This window comes from Lolium rigidum, chromosome 1 (genome assembly GCF_022539505.1).
Source record: "Lolium rigidum isolate FL_2022 chromosome 1, APGP_CSIRO_Lrig_0.1, whole genome shotgun sequence".
NCBI lineage: Eukaryota > Viridiplantae > Streptophyta > Magnoliopsida > Poales > Poaceae > Lolium > Lolium rigidum.
The window spans coordinates 100,382,768-100,402,092 of NC_061508.1; the positions used below are offsets into that span (position 1 = coordinate 100,382,768).

The 19,325-nt window shown below is 43.4% G+C and overlaps 3 protein-coding genes across 4 annotated transcripts; all 3 read right to left on the reverse strand.

Annotated features, from left to right (window-relative positions):
* Window positions 1-1,228: 1,228 nt before the first annotated feature.
* Window positions 1,229-7,585, reverse strand: LOC124702241 (serrate RNA effector molecule-like). Its single transcript, XM_047234399.1, has 12 exons — window positions 7,296-7,585; window positions 6,671-6,720; window positions 6,130-6,184; window positions 5,059-5,133; window positions 4,819-4,893; window positions 4,674-4,721; window positions 4,505-4,573; window positions 3,634-4,404; window positions 3,499-3,547; window positions 3,201-3,409; window positions 2,917-3,132; window positions 1,229-1,707 (listed from the first exon to the last, which is right to left on the reverse strand). Exons 1-12 carry the CDS (start codon window positions 7,499-7,501, stop codon window positions 1,647-1,649), a joined length of 1,884 nt encoding a protein of 627 aa, XP_047090355.1. The 5' UTR covers window positions 7,502-7,585; the 3' UTR covers window positions 1,229-1,646.
* Window positions 7,586-9,912: 2,327 nt separating this feature from the next.
* Window positions 9,913-13,155, reverse strand: LOC124702339. The gene is made up of 9 exons (XM_047234501.1): window positions 12,923-13,155; window positions 11,871-12,077; window positions 11,684-11,786; window positions 11,513-11,592; window positions 11,347-11,424; window positions 10,902-10,993; window positions 10,635-10,746; window positions 10,374-10,499; window positions 9,913-10,289 (listed from the first exon to the last, which is right to left on the reverse strand). The coding sequence occupies exons 1-9, from the start codon at window positions 13,100-13,102 to the stop codon at window positions 10,188-10,190; spliced, it is 1,080 nt and encodes a 359-aa protein (XP_047090457.1). The 5' UTR covers window positions 13,103-13,155; the 3' UTR covers window positions 9,913-10,187.
* Window positions 13,156-15,084: 1,929 nt separating this feature from the next.
* Window positions 15,085-17,950, reverse strand: LOC124678630 (EEF1A lysine methyltransferase 4-like). 2 transcript variants are annotated; one of them, XM_047214492.1, is made up of 9 exons: window positions 17,740-17,950; window positions 16,337-16,450; window positions 16,185-16,253; window positions 16,076-16,095; window positions 15,949-16,001; window positions 15,841-15,871; window positions 15,680-15,758; window positions 15,404-15,537; window positions 15,085-15,308 (listed from the first exon to the last, which is right to left on the reverse strand). In XM_047214492.1, the coding sequence occupies exons 1-9, from the start codon at window positions 17,909-17,911 to the stop codon at window positions 15,252-15,254; spliced, it is 729 nt and encodes a 242-aa protein (XP_047070448.1). In that variant the 5' UTR covers window positions 17,912-17,950; the 3' UTR covers window positions 15,085-15,251. The 2 variants fall into 2 exon arrangements, with proteins under 2 accessions (XP_047070448.1, XP_047070456.1); XM_047214500.1 differs by having other exon boundaries at window positions 15,404-15,534; window positions 17,740-17,941.
* Between the last annotated feature and the right edge of the window lie 1,375 nt (window positions 17,951-19,325).

Consider the following 19,325-nt stretch of genomic DNA (forward strand, 5'->3'; position numbering starts at 1 on the left):
CTCCTTGAGCTTGATCTGCAGACTGGTGGTGTGAGGCGGCCGGCCGGCGGCCAGCGGAAGAGCAGCCGTCCGCAGTGCCGCGGCGGGAAGCGGCCGGGGAGGCGGCCGCGGCCGGTGGCGGCCATGGGGAGGGGCGGCGGACTTGAGCTCGCTCGCGGCGGCGGCGGCGTCCGTGGGCGGCCGAGCGGCGTCCGTGGTCGGCCAGGGGAGGGGGGCGACGGCGGCCGGAGGCCAGGAGAGCGGCGGTGGACGGCGGCCTGAGGCCAGGAAGACGTTGGTCGGCCAGGGGAGGGGGCGACGGCGGCCTGAGGCCAGAAGAGAGAACGGAACGATCCGTTCGTTCGGGAGCAAATGAGGGGCACAGGAGAGAGTCTGGGGGTGCGTTTGTGGGCCCATGAGGTGGATTGCGGGATGGATTTAGCTTGGCTGGGTTGTGAAGCTCGATTTGAGCTTCACAACGGGCTAGGCTGAGGGGCATTTTTTGTATGAGGTGGGCATAGCCCATCTGTGGTAACCCGGGCTAACAAACATGGGTATGGCTAAAAATCTTTGTTGAGATGAGAATTGTTGGGTAGGCACAGGCTACCAAACACACCCTTACTAGACACACACGCACAAAAAAAAAAACTGTAGACGGACCATTAGATTTTAACTCAAACCGGAGACACAGTTGTCCCTTGCATCACCTTTGTAGCCAATGCTACTCTTCAAGCTCCAGGGTCGCGACGCTAGCTGTGCCACTAGGCTGCTGGCTACGATGGATCCGGCCAGGTCAAGTGGCTACTGTGGTGGGCAACTAGTCACGGGCTACTTGTCACCTTCCAACAGGAATCCGTCGTCTAGGAACGTGGAATCCGTTGCCCTTTCCCCGATAGACAGCTCCATCCATTGGAGACCCACTTCAAACTACAGTGAAGTAAAGTAAGAAGAGAGCCTGGGGTTGTTCAAAAAAAAAAGAGCCTGGGAAGTACACAAGGAAACGACGAAGTCTACGTCGCTATTTTGTACTTTGCATACGCCGTACTAGTACACATCGCTTTGCTTCTCCCTGGTCTCCGAGAATCTGGTCTACACACTACACGCTCACTAGTGCAGCCCCAGTGACCCGTCGCTGACGAGGACGAGTGGAAATCGATCCGTGGACTGACTCTCAAGTCTCAAGTCTGGCAGTCAGATGATATCCCACGATAGTATGTGGTCAGTCACACTAGGACACGACGAGATCCCATTTTAGAAGCACATGGTTCATAGATCAGTCTGAAACATAACAGGCTGGAACGTATCGGAAGAAATTCAGACCACGGGGTTACATCTACCAACCATTTGCGTGTATAAGTTACAAGACTGACTAACACAGTGGAGTTCTGGATACAGCAAGCTAGCTTGCAGCGGACCTGTGCTAACTAGGTGGGGAAAAATGAAGCGCTATAAATCCTGCTTGAAATACACACACGCACGCACCAGTCTTTCCAGTTTCTTCAGTTTCATGTGGTTCATTTGAGAAGCACCGAAAAGTATAACATAGCTCAAGAAACATAACGCCTTGTCCGTGTTCCTCCACGGTGAATCTAAGGATGGGCGAGGTCTTGTCATGGTGATGACATAGCCCAAGGTTTCCAAGAGTCAAGGATCGTACAGCGACACGTCTACAGGCTCCGATAGTCCAAAACTGTCACTTCATCTCCAGGAGCGTCGAGATCTTGATAGCTGCAAAGCACAGTGGAAATATGTGAAAGAGTGAAAGAGAATCAGGATCTGGAGGCAGTGCTAACTTGAAACTGGATACTGATAACCATGTCTACAAGGAACAATGTTTATATGTTCTAATGATAAGGGACACTGGTCACTCAAAAGCATAAAATCTGTAACCCTGACATGCAGTAGTGAACAAGTGATCTTTAAACCGAAAGTGAAACGACATGTGTAACAATGAAATGTGTACAGGGCAACTGCTTTGCAAACAAAAAAACATTCTCTAACATGGAAATAGTAGCAGGGAACACGGTTCACAATGGTTCAAACTGCAGATGCTTAATTTAATGCAACCCTTTGTGATGTTGGTCATATTTTCTAAGGAACACGGACTCCGAATGGTTCCAAAAATAATTGTTGATCGCCTCAAATGAGGTAGCAAGGCATATCATAATATGGACATCAACATGTTGAAGAACATAATGATCTCAAGGAAAATTCCAGGTAGGGGTGGGCGTTCGGTCATGACCGACAATTCGTTCTTTGTATTTCAGTCTATTTAAAATTCAGTCCTCTACAAATGAAGACCAAAATATACTTGTTAGTTTTACTACCCGACAAATTCAGGTACCTAATAATTCAGGTTCGGTCATGACCGAACAGTGTGGTGATGTTGTCAACACAAAACTGTGACATTGTTTCGTAAAAAATGGGAGCATTTCAGCTGTATTTTAGGCATTTATAATGCATATATTATTATCAATTCGTAGGAATAAAGCATTCAACAATACAAAACAAAAAACAAAACCACGCCATAGCAGTTTGATCAACATACAAAAATACCACAGTTGATGTAGCTCACAAAGTTCTGGAGATTGGGGCGGTCTCATGTAAAGTTTGGTCAGTTCGGTCTATTCGGTTAGTGGGAACTAATGAGCGAATTGACCAAACTAAATTCGGTCTATAAAATCAGCTACCCAATTTTTTTATCGGTCTTTCCGGTATCTGTCTTTTCGGGTTCGGTCTAGGTCTTTTAAGTTCGGTTTTTAGTCATGGATTTTCTGCCCACCCCTAATTCCAGGGATAGTGATTATACTACTATTCAAAATTCAGCAGACTTTTTGCTAACAATGTATCAGAATGTCGAAACCAATTTAGTTATATTCTTTGGCAAGGACCGCCTAGGAGACACAGGAGCTATGGGATTGAGATTTAAGTATTAACCTTCGTATTTTACGGGGATCTTGCATACGAGGATCATGCATCGGAGGAAAAGGAGCATTGAGCATTGGTGATGGACCACCCATTGGGGGACCACCACCCCTTCCTGCTTTCCTAGGACGTGGACCAGCAGCTGGTTCAAAAGGTGGTGGCCCGCCCTGCTCCCTCAACATACGCATTGCAACCTCCGGTGGTGCAGGGATAAAAGGTCCTAGTGGGCTGCAATGAGAATGAAACAACAATGAGTATATCCTTGTGCAAAAAATAAAAGGAAGTTGCGAACTTACCCAGCACCAGGCACAGGCACCAGCATTGGAGGAGCATCTGCTGGAAAGTCACCATTCACAGCCGGATCACCATAAGAATCATACATTGGATCGTCAGGGTTTTCACTGGATCCATCATGGTTTGATGAATCAGCATTTTTGTCAAATCTTTGGCCACGTTCATCTCTCAGCCGACTCTCAATTGGAGGCCGATGTCTGCCCTTTTCCCTCTGTAAAATTGGCAAAATACAAGCAAATAGACATGAACTAAAATTGCTGCCAATTTGCAAGTGAATATACAGAACGCAATGAGACTTACTGGAGCAGATTGTTGCATGATCGGCGTTCCCCCAGGCGCCTTGGGATCACTGCATTCAAGATAAAATACCACATCATCGTTTTGCAATGTGAAAAATAAGTTCACTAGAAAGGGACGAATATGCAGAAGACATACTTCATATAGTTCTCAAAATAAATATCCTCTCTCACTTTTGAAGTCAGCTCCACCACAAAATCAGTATGCTTGAGTTTGAGATGCTTCGTGACAAATTCAGAAGCATGGAAAAGCTTTGTGCAGCCCTTGGCTCCACAACCATATTTCCATCCATACTTCTCATCCCTTATTTTCCTCACATATGGATCTAACACTTCACTAGCAGCTACATCGATCTTCTCCTTTGCTTTCAATATTTCCAATGGATCCTGACCTTGAATCCTGTCTTGCCAGAATGAATCAAGTTTCTCCTCCCATTCAGCTGTATTTGAGCTAGCCCCATCATACGTCCTTGAGTCTGCTTTCACATGCCTTAGGCCTTTCGGCTCATTTGTCTCAGACATGCCATAATAATCCACACCATGGATACGCCACAAATAGGTGACAAGAGTGTCCAGCAGCTCAACACCCTCAAGACCCTTCACAGTAGATGCGCCCCGTATTATCACAATTGGTCCCATTGAACCATGTGATCCCCGGTCTGCTTTGTCGTCATCACTACTAGATAGAACATTGTTCTCAACACCCTTCTCAGAATCAAGTTTACAGATGAGAGCTTGAGCTTGATCAATGTCAATGCTAATTCTTCGAGGCTCAGAACTAACTGGATGAGCCTTAGGAGCAGAATAGTATAAATCATCAGGACCCTTTCCAAACTTCCCCTTTTTTCCATTGGCATTCACGTCATTATTTCCAGATTTGTGCGCTGCAGAACTCGTTAATCCTGGACCACTGCATGGTGGGAAAAATACAAGGTGAAACACACTCACTTCCAAAGGGGGAGGGGGGGTAGTAGGAAGCCGTGGGCCGTGAAGGAGGATTAGCATCTTACACGTCCAAACTTCCACTTTGCAAATCTTGGAAGAATTCATTTGCAGTAGCTCTTGCAAGTTCATTCCTTCTGCTCATGAAACAGAAGATAATATAATTACCACTTAAATGGACTCGTCATAAGATAGCTCACTACATTATAGTGCAAGTATATTAAGTTAATGGCAAACCTTTCCATAACGGATTCAAGGTTAGTAGGATGGTACTTGTTTCTCAACCTACAACAAAACCAAGAAGTGGATCAGTAAAATGTTCTGAAGAAAATTGGTCATTACATGGCACATCAAAAGGATGTAATCCAAGAAAAGGTATTACCAATCGTCATTCTTATGAAGGGCAAAGTAAGCTTTCTTCTGAGTTGAAATGTACTCTGACTTGTACTCCTCATATCTAAGATTAGTAGAATGAGCGGAAATGTCAAATTATATTTCACATCAACCATACTGAAAGTACACTGTGCACAACAGAATTATACTTTTATCACATTTAAGAGAGATTGATGTTGTAGTTGAAATATAAGTCTGCCAGAAAGAAAAATGATTCAGCATAGAACACCTGCGTTGAGCTTCAACAGGTGAAACATCATCTTCAAGCTCCTGCATGAACTGCTTGTAAGACATCAGGCCTTCCCTGTAGAGCATCGATGTCTGTCGTGTCAGTATAAGGAAAAGGAATCACAAGTACTAACAAATATATCCAAGGAAAAATAAGCATTAGTCATCCCTGTAGTTTACTCATCGGCTGATTTCACCCACAATATCCAAATTAGTTTCTATAATTTCAAAAACATGATCACAGTTGACCCTCTTTAAACAAAGGGGGACGGCTAATTAGGCACAAGATAGTGCTGTTTATATTTGAATGAGATGGTGTACTTGTTTTGTCTAGCCTATCGACTTCTGGAAATGTTTACTTATATTCATAAAACTTTGTCAAACGAAAGCAAGTAACCATATCCCTTTACACAAATCATAGAATCATACACAGCTGTCCAAGAGATTCATGATGACTGCATCCTTTTCTACTACTCAAAGTGAATCAAGAAACTTTACATAAGTGTGTATTACATCAGATGGTTTGCAGCAATGGCTGCTCCTTTTATCACTCAATATTGACTAGTATTTAGTTCAGGTTATGCATAGACAGTAATATTTTTCATTATAATGCTTGCACAAAAGTACTCCAAGTGCATGCCGTATACTGAAATCTTTCTACTCCAAAGTATGACAAGCTCAGTTGCTCTTATGAACCAACTAAGACTAAAGAGGTACTGAAATTTGTAAAGAAACAGAATGCAAAGCATGTAACCAGTCTCGTAATTATTTCATCTTAGTAGGCATAATTAAGCACTTAACTACTTTGAACGTGCACCATATACAAAATGGAAGTTATAGAAAAATCACTCCCTTGCAAAATGTAAGGCGACTGTGTCCGAAGATTTAAATCTAACCAGCGACTAGACAAGTAAAATGAGAGTTATTTGACACATAATTGCATTTTTAGAAAATGCATTTGAATACAAATTGAATTAAGTGGCTTTTGCGTTGCACGACCGATTGTGGCCTAACCCAACCCTTGGCATGATTGGGCACCTTACATTTTGCAATGGAGGGTATAAATACGTACCTACGAGAGTTGCCCGAGCCTTCGTTCCATCCACCACGCCCAGAATCATGCCAATCTATATAAAATTTTGGAAGCAAACGAAAATGCACATCATTAACAAAGAATCACGTCCATATATATCCTGACACATTTTTTAATTGACTTCTCTTCACAGTTTGCTAGTCTTTTAGGATGAACAGTACAAAAGCATGACCTGACTTTGCTTTGTTTCAGTGTTCAGTTCAATGACTACATTAAGTATTGCTTGCTCAAAAGTCTTGACAAAGATCAGGTCAATCATGTAAATCACGAGACAAATGACCTTGAGCTAGACTTCCAATCTAATTGGAACTACTAGGGTTTACATCTAACAGGGTTTGTACCAAATGATAATTAGTGGGTTTAAAATCTAACAGGGTTTGTACCAAATGATAATTAGTGGGTTTAAAATCTAACAGGGTTTGTACCAAATGATAATTAGTGGGTTTGAAATCTAACAGGGTTTGTACCAAACGATAACTAGTGAATAATACTGCACAACCCCTCCTCCATTAATGCATACCTGGTCCACGGTTGCTGTGTCGACCCTGGCCACCATGATCATTCCCGAACCTGGGAAACAAAGCTCAACAGTTTTAGAATTGCAGGTACAGCAGCGCTCAAAGCAACTTGCAAGGACAAAACGAGACACTGGTAGACACACCCTAACCATCAGATAAATTCATTCGTTTATGCTCGTTAATTTGACGAATAGCAGTTTCCCAATCAAAACAAAGCACAGCCAGTAAAATTAACTAGTAAACCCAGTCAGTATGTATAGAGGTACCTAAGGATGTTCATGGTGTTGTTTGTATTCATCAGAAACTAAATATTGGAACCACAGAAAACTCTCAAAGGTACAGTATGGGGAAGCGATGTGCTTCGAGTGGGAAAACCTAGCAACTGCGGAAACATAACGATACTCGGCCCCTTCGCCCGCTTAGCCCCGATTTTGAAACCACAGTTAGCAGCATGCATCGTCATCGCTGCAAGTCCTGAATACTACACCTCAATAGTTCTTCTAACGCAATCTAAGACCACGATTTCGAGCGAGCAAGGAGCGATCTCGACAGACAGCAAACAAACAAGGATCCAAGCGAGCTCTGATTTGCTAGTACCGAACTTTCCAAGGGCTCTCACGGTCTCACCTCCTGTCGTCCTGCCCGCCGCCGCCGAGGCGGCGCCGGTCGAACCCGCCTCCCTCTGGGCGCTGCCTCTTGTTCTGCGCGCCCGGCGGGGGGGCGCCGGGGGGCGGCGGCGGGAGCACGGGCGAGGAGCGGCCGCGCTTGCGGTCGCCGCTGCCGCCGGAGGCGGATGGGGGAGGGGAGTTGGAGGCCCCGGCGACCTCGGCCATGGTGGTGGGTGGGTTGGGTGGCCCTAGGCGGGTTGATCTGGGCTGGAGGATCTCCCGGCTCGGGTCGTGTCGGAGGGAAGGGGAAGAGGGAGACGGGGTGGGCTGAAAAAAAAGAGAAAACGAAGAAAATATGATGTGTGGGGCCTATTTGACCCGCCTCTGTGAGGCTGATCGGTGGGACCCACCTGTCACGATGACGCGACGCCTTTTTCGACTGGGATACGGACTTTGCTCAGTGGGCTTCGTCTTTATTTTCCTTCTAGAAATCACCCTAGTACCATGTTCTTGTCAGGAGGTTAACGATTTGCAAAGTATGTTTGTCTCAGTAAGAGGCTAATTCTTGCAAGAGTACCAGGAAACTTTCTGCCTATGTTTGGTTGACGCCACATTTTGCCCAACCAACGTTGGGCAAGAATTTCCTTGCCAACTTTTTGGTAAATGATCATGTGCCTTTCTTTGCTTACTAGTCATTTGATACGAATCTGCAAAGGGAGCTACTCACTTTGGACACCAAACGAACATACGTGTATTTATGATCTACAATTTTCATCTTTCCATAACCAAAATCCATGGTTACAAAAAAAAAAAACCCTTTACTCACTATAAAGGCAGTGGGAGCTAATTTGGACACCGACCGAACATACTTAAGCTCTACAAATTGTGTCTTATTTTCAAATTAAGCTCCACAACATGTTTCTCTTGAAACACAAAACATACGCATATACTCATAGACACAAGTACACTCACCCCTATGAGCACCTTCAAGACACTGAGTTGCTATACCTTTAGGTTGACAATGTCACCATGAGCGTCTTGGATCGACGGACGCATCACCTACCCTTCAATAAATTCACATTTAAATTCTAGGTAATTGTGATCCCATGCCAGGCCACTTGAACCTTTGCGGGCCGGTTCTACCACAATGAACCTGAAAATGCATGGAGTTTCACGTGTGATTTTGGTAATTAATGACAATCTATACAGACTAATGTTTGCATTGAGTTATATTTATAGAATTCATCTATGAGCAACTCTTGAAAATTTTGTTGACGTCAAGGTTGAAACATGAATAAGATGAAGTGATGGCCAAGATGTTTAAGTAATGATCCAAATGGCCATGTGAGGGTTGAGCCTATTGGAAGCATGTCTTGAAGAAGAAGTGAACTCTCATGTGTACCTTCAAGGCATCAACATAATGAAGAAAAAATTGCTTGAAGCTTGTTGTCTTTATGGAATTATGGTGATCATGGATATGTAAAGATATGTCTAAAAAGAGGATCTACCATAGTAGAGTATGGGGAGGAGGCAACCAGAAAGACTTCACCAAGCCAGCACAATCGAGAAAGACGTTCCATCTTGAAGCGGACAAGATCGTCATCATCAAGCTCGAGGGAAAATGCACACGGATAAAGTTTCGTATTAATAGGGTTTCTATTTTACCAGTCTCGTGGTGTTGGGTGACCGTTTTATAGCATAATTTGTCGTACTATCTTGATCGTATCATTCGAAGAGAGCTCGAACCGCTGCATATTTGCATCATATTTTTTTCCTTTTTATTTGGATCTTGTCCATTTGAGGATTCAGAGTTTGTGGTTACTTTGATGATAAGCTTTATTTAGTTCACTGAAAAAAGATTTGGTATGAAAAGCTCATTGGGTTTTCGATTTTGGAGTCTTTAGTGGTTCTTCCTTGTATGGGGGTTCCACCTTTAAACTCGTGGTTAATTCTCCCTTGCCAGTTCTTAATGTTTCCAACAAATTTGGATTCATCTTCATCGAAGTTTCCTAGCTCGAGTTGGCAATGTTTTTAGATAGACCAGGTGTTTGTATTATCAGTCCTGGCACACCGGAATTTCCGGTGTTAAACAAATATCCGTCCCCTGGATGTTCTCGATGTATATTTTATATATACCATGTATATTTGTGAGCGGCCAGAATATCTTCCCCCACTTATACCAGAATATCCGGTCCAAAAATGTGCCAACAGCTAGAAATTGGGAAAGGCTATAAATAGCCCTTCTTCTCCATGGGCTGGCTCCTCCTCTTTCCATTGCTGACTTTGAATAGCTTAGTGCCAACTCTTGATTCCTCCTAAAAAAAGACGGCTACTAAAATCTTAACCTAGCACTAGCAAGGCCGGCCAGGGAAGGAGGAAGAAGGTAGGTTTTTTTTGCTTCTTTAACCGATCTTCTTCCTATGCTTAAATAGCTATTTTTCTACATCACATTATTATATACTCCCTCAGATCAATAAGTGTTGCTGAAGTTGTACTCAATCAAACAGAACAACCAAAAGTAAAACTTATTTTGTGTAATACCCGCACGATTTAGTTTAGAAATATCATTAGAATAAGCACAATCAAACTTGTGATTCCAGATGCTAATGATTTTCAGTCAAAATAGTATGCTGAGATGCGGAAATCAACGACTAGCTCATCCGACAAAAGTGTTCGGTTTCCACAAGCAGCATGGTCTACTCTACAGTCTACAGTTAAAGCAATACAAGCATATGGGTACACTATTTGGCAATTTCTTCCTACAAACATTCTCATTATGTAAGAGATACCCATCTTATTTCACACTCATGCATGCTACATTACATCATCCTTCATTATTTTTGTGGGGTCACGACACAAGCTTGTAGTGCTGGAGAAACTGAGCAAATGCCGGTCGCACGCGATCTTCACTTTATTTGCTGCCTGTCTTGATTATCTTATGCAGTGCTCTCTTGGCCTCCTCTAGAGTCTCCACCTTGTACGGCACATCAAACGCAAGCCTCTGAATGTTGAACTGTGCAGAAGAAATTACAAGTTAAAGGTTCCTCCTCACCAAGATAGTCTACAATGATGGTAGGCAGTCTCACACAAAGTTTACCTGTGCCCCCTGGCGAACCCGTATGTCTATTCCTTTGCTGTCTACTGATATAAGAGCAGCATCATCAACCTCCCCTTCCGCGGACATGAACTCTCGAAGTGGTTTAGAGAAAATTGCATTCAACTCCTACATGTACAGCATCCATCAAAAGTAGTCGAGGTTTTAATTTACATGTACTGCAATGTAACTAATATGATGCCCCAGCTAATCTGCTGCTAATATTATATACCACAAGTCATTAGGGTTTGGTGTATGCTTTACCTTTAAGCTTTGTTCGCCACCGTCAACTGCTATCTTGTCAGGTTGCATAACTTCGTACTGTTTCACATCAACCCATGCAACAGTGCCAAAGCCTCCAATGAAGTATATGTCACTGATAATTGAAGATAGTTTGTCACAGATCTCAACTTACAAAGGCATCCATGTAGGAAAATTTTCTTTATAACGAAAGAGAGGAGAGAATATTTCCAGCTGTGCATATGTGTAAACGATAGTAGAACAGCATAACTCCAAAATTAAGTCACAGACCTTATGTTCTGCATCCTGTAGTAGTAAAAATTTCCCCACTGCTGAGATGCCCACTGTTGATGTTTTGCTACATATTGCTTATGAGCCCATTCCTGGCAGATACATCATACATGCATTGGCCATCAATTTATGAAACTCTTTACAACCACAAAGGAAGAATAAATCTTCATTCACTCTTAATGGACATGCATTGGTGATAAAGCAACTAATATTTTTAAGTTGATGCCATGAGAGAAGTGCAGCCGAAAAGGGGGAAGACCAAAAACCAACTTCAACAAAATTAACTAACATGGACAATTCATTATAGAGATCTGAGTCCACACATGGCTTTCACGCATTAGGAGGAGCCAAATTCTTAATGATTGAAATGCCATTCATCCATAGAAAAGTTACCTAGCTGACTGTGCTATCAATTATCAAGGAACAAAGGCAGCTAAATAGGAACCTGTTGTTCAGCTGGCAAAGGGTAGACATCACCAAATATCGTGACACGCGCATTAGACAGCCCACTCCATCCAGGCACCTGTAACAAAGAACTAGATGCTGTTATCCTATTTCTAGCAAGAAGGGAGCCTTTGTACTCCAGTAAAACGTACCGACAAACTTCATACCTGGACAACAAGTGTGCATCTTGGATCGGAGAGCAAGTTTCTTGTGTGGATTGCTAACGGCGATAGAGAAAATATTGGGTCTGCACAAGACATTAACACAAAACAATTAATAATGAGACCTAACACAGCATTATTAGTTTTATAAAAAATGTAACCAAGTGTCAATCTTACGGCCCATTGAGTCATTAGCAAAATCAACAAGTGAACCAAATGGGTATCCAGCGCGTCGATGATGCATGCCAGACATGACAGTGCATAGATGAGCAAATCTCGCCTGGCAAGTAGAGCAAGACAGGAGTAAGACATCACCAGAGACCAAAAAGAAGCTCGAGAGAACGGGCTAACTAACAGAAGCTACCTGTTCCATTAAATTGCGAACAGCCAAAGCTGGTGGAGGCAAACCATGGGCAAAAGTTGCGCTCTGCACACCACCAGAAATAGGAGTTCTGAACAAGCCAGCTCTGGATCCGCTCGAGTCAGGAGTAGTATTGGCTGATACGGTCTTGTGCGGCTTTTCAGATGTGACCGGCGAGAGAGCTCCATTTAGACTTGGATCGCTCTTGGACTGTTAAGCAGCGGTTAGCACAAACGGAAGACACTTGATGGATCAAAAGGTAAATCTAAGATATTAATCACTCTTCCAATGTTAAGCAGCAGTTAGTACAAAACAAACAGGTATGGCCAATCAAAAGGCAAATTGAACCAAAATGAACTGCTTCATCTTATTCCTTTTTTTTAATCTTATGAGGAATGGCAGGAACACCGCCCATTCAGTACAAAGAGTTTGGCATGAATATCTACAGGATCATGGTGGGTTAATTTTTTATAAGATAATCTTATTCTCTTACCAACAGGAAGCTAAATAACATCTTTGTGGATCCGTATCCGCAGACATGATTCTCAACTAATAATTCATTCACTACAAGGAGTTTGGCATGAAAACATGAGTTAATTATTCAAAAGATAATCTTATTTTGTTACCAACAGGAAGCTAAATAGAGTAGTTAACATCTTTGTGAATCCGCATCAGCAGACATGATTCTCAACTATTAATTCACAGTTCGGAAGTTCTCAGTTGCTTGGTACAAAAGGAAGTTTATCTCCAGGCCATCCAACAATATCCCCGACCTATTTCAAGCACATCAAGCTTGGAAACCTAGTCATAGCTATCGTAATAACAAAATGGAGCAACCCATGAATAAGTAGCCACTCCAGCATCTAACACAGCTAAAGAGCTCCTAAGCACAACAGATCACATCTCCTTCGGAATCCAGTGTTCCAGGCTGCCGCACCCACACGGCCACACCCACGTACATGATACTCAGTACTCACAGGTCACAGAAACCAACACCCAAACAAAATCTCCGCCACTTCTCGCTCTGCCTCACGTAAGCGTGCAGGCACTGGTACCTTGATGGAGGGAGTCCCGTTCGGCCTGACGGCTTCGTCCTTGCTCCCGCCGCCGCCGCCGCCGGCCGCGCGGAGGGGCCCGCAGGGGCGGGCGCGGAGCGCTACGCGGGATGGCGGCTGGCAGGCGGGGAAGGTCGGGAGGAGGGAGGAGGAGGCGGCGGCGCCGGAGAGAGCCTCCATTGGGTGAAGAGAGAGGGAGCAGGCCGGGAGGATGGAGACGGCGACGGGAGCGCGCGCGCGCGGCGGAGAGGAAAGCGAGAGTGGGGAGGCGGCTAGAGGTGGACGGGAGGACGGGGACGAGGGATTTCAGAGGGGAGGTGGGGGAGAAAGGGTGACGTGGCGAATCGTGAGGCGTCGGATTGGAAATGGACGCGGATCCGAGCCACCAAGGGATTCTTCTATTTTTCCGCTTTGCGTCGTTGAAGTGAATCATGGGAGAATCACCTTTGCTAGTTTGCATTGCAGCTACTACTTGATTTTTCGTTCACATCATTCAGATTTTCCGTGAGTCCGATCGACTCATACTCGCACGATGAATAAAGGAAGAAAATCTAAATGACGCTGAAATGAAAATCAAATAGTGTTGTCCATGTACAAAATTTGCAAGGTTAGGTCAAAACAATTCCACCTTTTTATCAGAGGGACATGAAGTTGGAACGTTGGAGTGGTACCGAACTGCCTCGCTTCCTAGTTAGTGCCCTCTCATGGTTCCCCTCTCCGGCTGGTTTGGGAGGTTGCTTATCAAGCATGTCACTCGATGGTTTGGCATCTAATTTTTAGTGTCACATTTGTGTGTCCTTAGTATAATAGCTTCTAAAGGTGGAGACGTAGTCGTGTGGAGTAAAAGTCTTATGCTTCCATCATTGTCTTAGTCAGGTCATTGCGACTGTTCACATGGATTGACGACTCTTGATTCGATGGTTTGTCATATGATGTCTTGGGTTGTCTTGCCATCAGTGACACACATGTTTTGGCGGTTTAATACATTTCTTCATCTTCTTCGAGGGCTCGGTGACCACTGTTCCAAATGTCGGCCGATATTTTAGTTAACTGGCCAATTAACTGTAAATCGAAGGGTCACCGAAACGATAAGGACCTATTCGGTGAGTTAACTAGTCCAGACGATTAAACAGTTTGACTAGCCGATTTATCGGCTGTCAGACCGACTAATCGGGCCTAGCTGGTTAAATAGATTCCATTTTTTGGCTACAGTGGTATATTTTGGTATATTACTTGTGTTTTTACCTCTTGTCCATGCCTTTTACATGCATATAGTAGTATATTTTGGTATATTACAATGCTTTGAGCATTGGAGTATGGGATTGTACCTAAAAATTTAAGTATATGTTGGCACTATGTTAGCAGTTTCCTACGTATTCTACCGATTAATGGCCTATCGATAAATTCAGTTCATTGGCCGAGTAACCGGTTAATCGTTTATCCTAGCCCAACCGACTAGTTACCAGTTAACAATATCTCGAACATTGTCGGCAACAAAGCAGTGGTTCGACAACCTGCCACGTGAAAGGCGTCACTGGCTATAGTATGTTCAATGATGCTAGGTTCTTAGCTCTTGTGAGGAATACAAACATCTTGTGTGTGTCCCTTCAAAACCTAAGAGGTTATTTTGATTTTTGCAAATTTGGTATTTTTCTCCGGAAGTATGAAGGAAAACCAACATGGTAGGGTTTTAGAAGATGATTTCAAAGAATTTCGCACCAGCATGAGGAGGGGATCTCGGATTGAAATTCCCATATAGTTTATACTACTTTTCATGTCAAGTTTGTCTACCGTCAACGGTAGATTTTGTAATGGAGAACGTCGTCGTGTTGAATAAAAGTCTATGAACTCCATTCTTGTCTTAGTTGGGTCGTGGCGGGGAGGAGTTAATGTTGTTTGTGGCACAAGGATTGACGGCTCTTCGTCCAATGATTTGTGCATGTCTTGCCATTAGTTAGTTAATACGTTTGTTCTCGTTCTTCTGACGATTTGTTCTAGTGGTTTCATACAATTGTTCTCTGGGTCTTTTCTTGACGATTTTGTGACCAAATAGTGTGGCTAAAGTGATTTCTTGTATATATTTAGTTCATTCTCTCCAAGATGTCCACATTCCTAGTAGTTACTTTGTTTGGCGAACACAAAACTTGCAGCAAACTAGAAGATAGGAAAACATCACATATTTCTATTCCGGAACCGGACAAGCAACACACCATCTGTAATTTTGCTAAACTATTGCCAACAGCGACACAAGTTAGAGTTACAAAATATATTCCCTACATTATTCACTACACTGATTATACACGATGATGCAAAAGATTATAAGATGGAATCAGTTGGCTGATTCATTGGCTACAGCCTTCGAGCCTACCCTCGGACTGTCATTGCCCTGCAATGGCAGAGCAAGGTTAGTGAGTAACTGGTAATATGAAGAGTTCAGGAAATAAGTTTTACATGAGTCTGGCAACCTTGCTGATGGCTAACCTTTATACAAACATAAATATAGTGAACGTCAGGTTTTGGACCCAGAAGGCCAATAATGGATGTGCTATCCTCATGTAAAGGCAATGGCTTCGTCAGATCCCACGTCTGTTTAGAACTTCTCTCCCACCTATCTGCTATGTCCATTGTGGTTGCAAAGTCATAAGCAGACAACATGGTGTTATTTTATAGCTCCACAAAATTAAAATTATATCAAAATGGTCAAAAGTACACGCACAGGGACATGGTTAAATTGAACTGGTGGCAAAACCCACTAACCTATAACATGAAGCTTTACCGTCCAAAGTTGCAGGTCCTTCAGGAGATGCAATCGATAACTTGGATCCCCATAAGTGATCTGCAGAATTTTGGCACTCAAAGAAGTTTATAGACACAAGAAGGAAACCAAAAGGTTACAATGGTAATATACTATCATTTACCATAATATAGATTCCATTATCCTTGAGAATTCTGCGGATAGAAGAAAGACAAAGAAACTATAGTCAAATAAAGAGAAGTATCTCAAACAAATATCAATGTACTCTTACCTGTTGACCTCCCTTAGCATCTTCATCGCATGCTCTTGTGAATTTTGGCCGCACTACAATACAAGAAAGCTGGCTCTGAGTATCACATAGAACGTATGTCAAAGTGTCCTGGCAAAAATTGACTCACCATAAGAGAATCTAGTGTTCCTGCAAACAACAGAATAGTTTAGAACGCCATGTTGTATATGCATGTAAAGATATTCTGTAATGCTGGCAGGTATTACATGGCATGGTACCTTTGTCGATAACAGCATCAAATGAACCAGACTCAAAGTCTGACATGTTCTTTACATCCATCTTTGTATCTGCAAATTGTAGGAAAATAATACAATAGTAAGTATATACTCCGCAGGTGTTCTTGATAGAATGTTGGGAAGAAAATGCATACATTTCAGTTGAGGCTTGTCATGGTATTTCTTCTTCATTTGTTCAATCACCACTGACGATATATCAATGTTGACGACATCTTGGTAACCATCATCAACCATGTTTTCACCAAAAACTGCAACATCCAATGGTAGATTAGAAAACAAGTACTATCAAGTAACCAAAAATAAATACACTGGTAACAATGCAATAACTGACATCTAAAGTCTGAAAATGATTAATTCTATAGCATGAAACTACACGAGAAATTGATTAAAAATATCTCAACCAGTTTGCTGTGGCAAAAATAGATGCACAGTGCAGATATATTATGTGTTCCAGCTTCAAAAGGGTAAAGGTGATTTCTTCATTACCTATGCCCAACTTTCAACAGAGCAAGCACTCAGAATAGAAAAGATAATCATGGATAGTGCAACTCACCCTTTCCATGCTAAAAAAAGGTCAGACGAAACAATAGGTCTCATGAAATCAAGGCAGTGAAACTAAGTGGATCCAAGAGACCCATGATGTTTAAGGTCATTCATCACATTTCACTTGTTGCTATTCCAGACCCACTTCAAAAAATTCTCGGAGTCTCAATTAGGATCCAAATATTATTAAAATTTGCCTAGAGAAATTAATTTAAATACTGCAGGAACTTATCAGTATTTCGTTAAATCAAGTAGTAACTATCTTTCATCACTGAGGGCGTGGAGTGGCCAGGGTATCTATCTAACAATCTCATTTCAAGAGCTGTACTCTTTTGCTGACATTATGGTGTGGCACTGATAAAGCAGCCGGAGCCCATACGGCATGTCACTTTGCACATGCTTTTTGAGCAAGGCATTGAGAGTGACACTGGGGCAGGAGCGTGCAGTGCAACATAATTTGCATTAGGGGAGTCCGGGAGTGGGGCACAGGCCACAGGGTCAGGGCACTGGTTGTCTTAGATAGTCAAGTGAACAATAAATTGACTCGCTCCATTCCTAATGTGTAGTATTAACCAGTTCCACCCACTCTGAAGAACGGTACTGCATAGGATGCAGGCCTGCAGCCCTGTACACCGTTTCTCATGGTGCACCAAAAATGCTAGTTGCTCTGACTAGTGATTACTCTATGTTGAGATGAACTCACGCACATGCCATAAAATTGAACAAATACCGTGTGACTGTGATCGATGAAGCATTTTCAGTTCATTCTACAAAAAATGTAAAGGGTCTGAAGAGGACCGGCGGCTACACTACATTGCACTCCAGTTGATCGATCCAGTGAGCAGTCTCTCGGGGATCCAACCAATCTCGAGAGAGATACAGAGAGATCACACGAGCCGGCGCTTGCGCTGAACACTACTAGAGCGGGTCAACCCAGACGAGCGTCCCTGATGATCGATCCCGGCACGAGGGCACGTGGGCGAGTGGTACTCACCGGAGTTGCCGCACCCGACGAGCAGGAGGCGCTGGTGCGGGCGCACGTAGAGGCGGAGCAGCGGCGCGAGGGCGGGGTACTTCTGGTACCAGTCGAAGGGGCCGGCCTCCTTGCGGTACCGCTCGTCCCAGTACCACGCCTCCCCGTACGCCTGCGACGCCGCCCCCGTCATCCCTCCGCCGGGGACCCGGATCTGGTCGCGCGGCGCAACTGGCTTCAACGCCGGCCGGGCAGCAGGGGAGACCTGGCCTGTTGGTTTGTGGAGTCGGGCGTGGAGGAGTCCGGAGAGATCCGCGGTGGGGAAGAGGGGGGGGCGTGTGGGGTAGTTCCCGCAGCAGTCGCGATCTGCCCGCGCAGTGCGATGCGATCCAGGTGTGCTGGTGGTACAGCCTTGCAGGTGCCGTATGCATTTTTGGCACGAGAAAAACATTTTTGGAGACAGAGGACTTATTATTTTAGCAAATGGTCAAAAATTGATCCAACTTTACTTTATTCATCAGCTAAATCAGTTAAATAATGTGCCCTGTTCATAAAAGATGTCTTAACTTTATCAAGCCATGTACCTATCTAAACGTGTTTTAGTATGTAGATTATATGCAGATTTAGGCAAAATTAAAACATCTTTTTATAGACGGAGGGAGTACATGAGATAAACACCAACAATAAAGACCTAGGTAAAACTGTATGTGTTGTATCGAACTCCATATTCATCCTTCTTTCCTGCGAAAAGCCCACGGAAAACCCAACCTGCACAAGATGAACTTAATCAAAGGTTTTCACACGCCAATACATATATGCATAATATCAGGTGAGTGCATTATGACCTAGAGCACACCCGTTGTAATGAATTTTGTCAAACTATTGTTTGTCGTTTGTTTTTTTTATAAGAAAACACCGTAACAAAAAGAAGGAAACATAAAACATCGACCAAAAAAAACTTGACACATTTTAAAAAAAACTTGACACTGTCATAGGTGTCATCATTGCTAAGCCTAGCCAAGTGTCAGATGATAATCTACTGAAACAAGAGTTGACAATATGCGAAACACTTTCAGTAGCCCTCCCTGAGTCGGTCTCGATGCCCGTTACAAGGGGAATATAAGTCGTGAGTTTTATATGGTACGATAATCCCTCTAACATCGAGAAGTCGTCAAAAGACGCATGAACATAACATTTTTTTTAGATTACGCATGACCAACATAAATAGACAAATTTACACTGCAAAACATAGATATGTGGTGCCCCCTCCGCCTTCTAGTATCAAACTGGCCGCAGAAAGCGAGGAGGAGGGGTTGGCATGACCGATATTAATGACCCCGATGGCTCATATGTATCTTTTCTTTGTAGTTGCAGTGACACAGGAAATGTCTACAACAAGAAGATAATAGTTGGTATGAGCATGATGATGAAGGACCTCAAGCTCACTGTCAAGGCCCAAGCTACCTATGCACGGTCAGGGGCAGACATAGAGGGACATTCTTTGTACAATTATGCAGAATTTGAATCATTTTTCTTTAGAATATAAATACAAATGGAATTTGGAATTTTGAGTGGGGGTCTATGCCCCCACTCCAGTGTACTAGGGT

Excerpts from the sequence above, each read along its gene's own strand:
- LOC124702339 (XM_047234501.1), bottom strand. The coding sequence starts at position 13,102 with ATGGAGGCTCTCTCCGGCGCCGCCGCCTCCTCCTCCCTCCTCCCGACC. Across the intron at positions 12,078-12,922 it reads ACGGGACTCCCTCCATCAAG|TCCAAGAGCGATCCAAGTCT; the intron begins GTACCAGTGCCT and ends GCTGCTTAACAG. Across the intron at positions 10,290-10,373 it reads GGGTTCGCCAGGGGGCACAG|TTCAACATTCAGAGGCTTGC; the intron begins GTAAACTTTGTG and ends TCTTCTGCACAG.
- LOC124702241 (XM_047234399.1), bottom strand. The coding sequence starts at position 7,501 with ATGGCCGAGGTCGCCGGGGCCTCCAACTCCCCTCCCCCATCCGCCTCC. Across the intron at positions 6,721-7,295 it reads GGCGGGCAGGACGACAGGAG|GTTCGGGAATGATCATGGTG; the intron begins GTGAGACCGTGA and ends TTTGTTTCCCAG. Across the intron at positions 1,708-2,916 it reads GATCCCCGTAAAATACGAAG|CTATCAAGATCTCGACGCTC; the intron begins GTTAATACTTAA and ends TGTGCTTTGCAG.
- LOC124678630 (XM_047214492.1), bottom strand. The coding sequence starts at position 17,911 with ATGACGGGGGCGGCGTCGCAGGCGTACGGGGAGGCGTGGTACTGGGAC. Across the intron at positions 15,872-15,948 it reads ATGCTAAGGGAGGTCAACAG|AATTCTCAAGGATAATGGAA; the intron begins GTAAGAGTACAT and ends TTCTATCCGCAG. Across the intron at positions 15,538-15,679 it reads GGTAAAGCTTCATGTTATAG|CAGATAGGTGGGAGAGAAGT; the intron begins GTTAGTGGGTTT and ends CAATGGACATAG.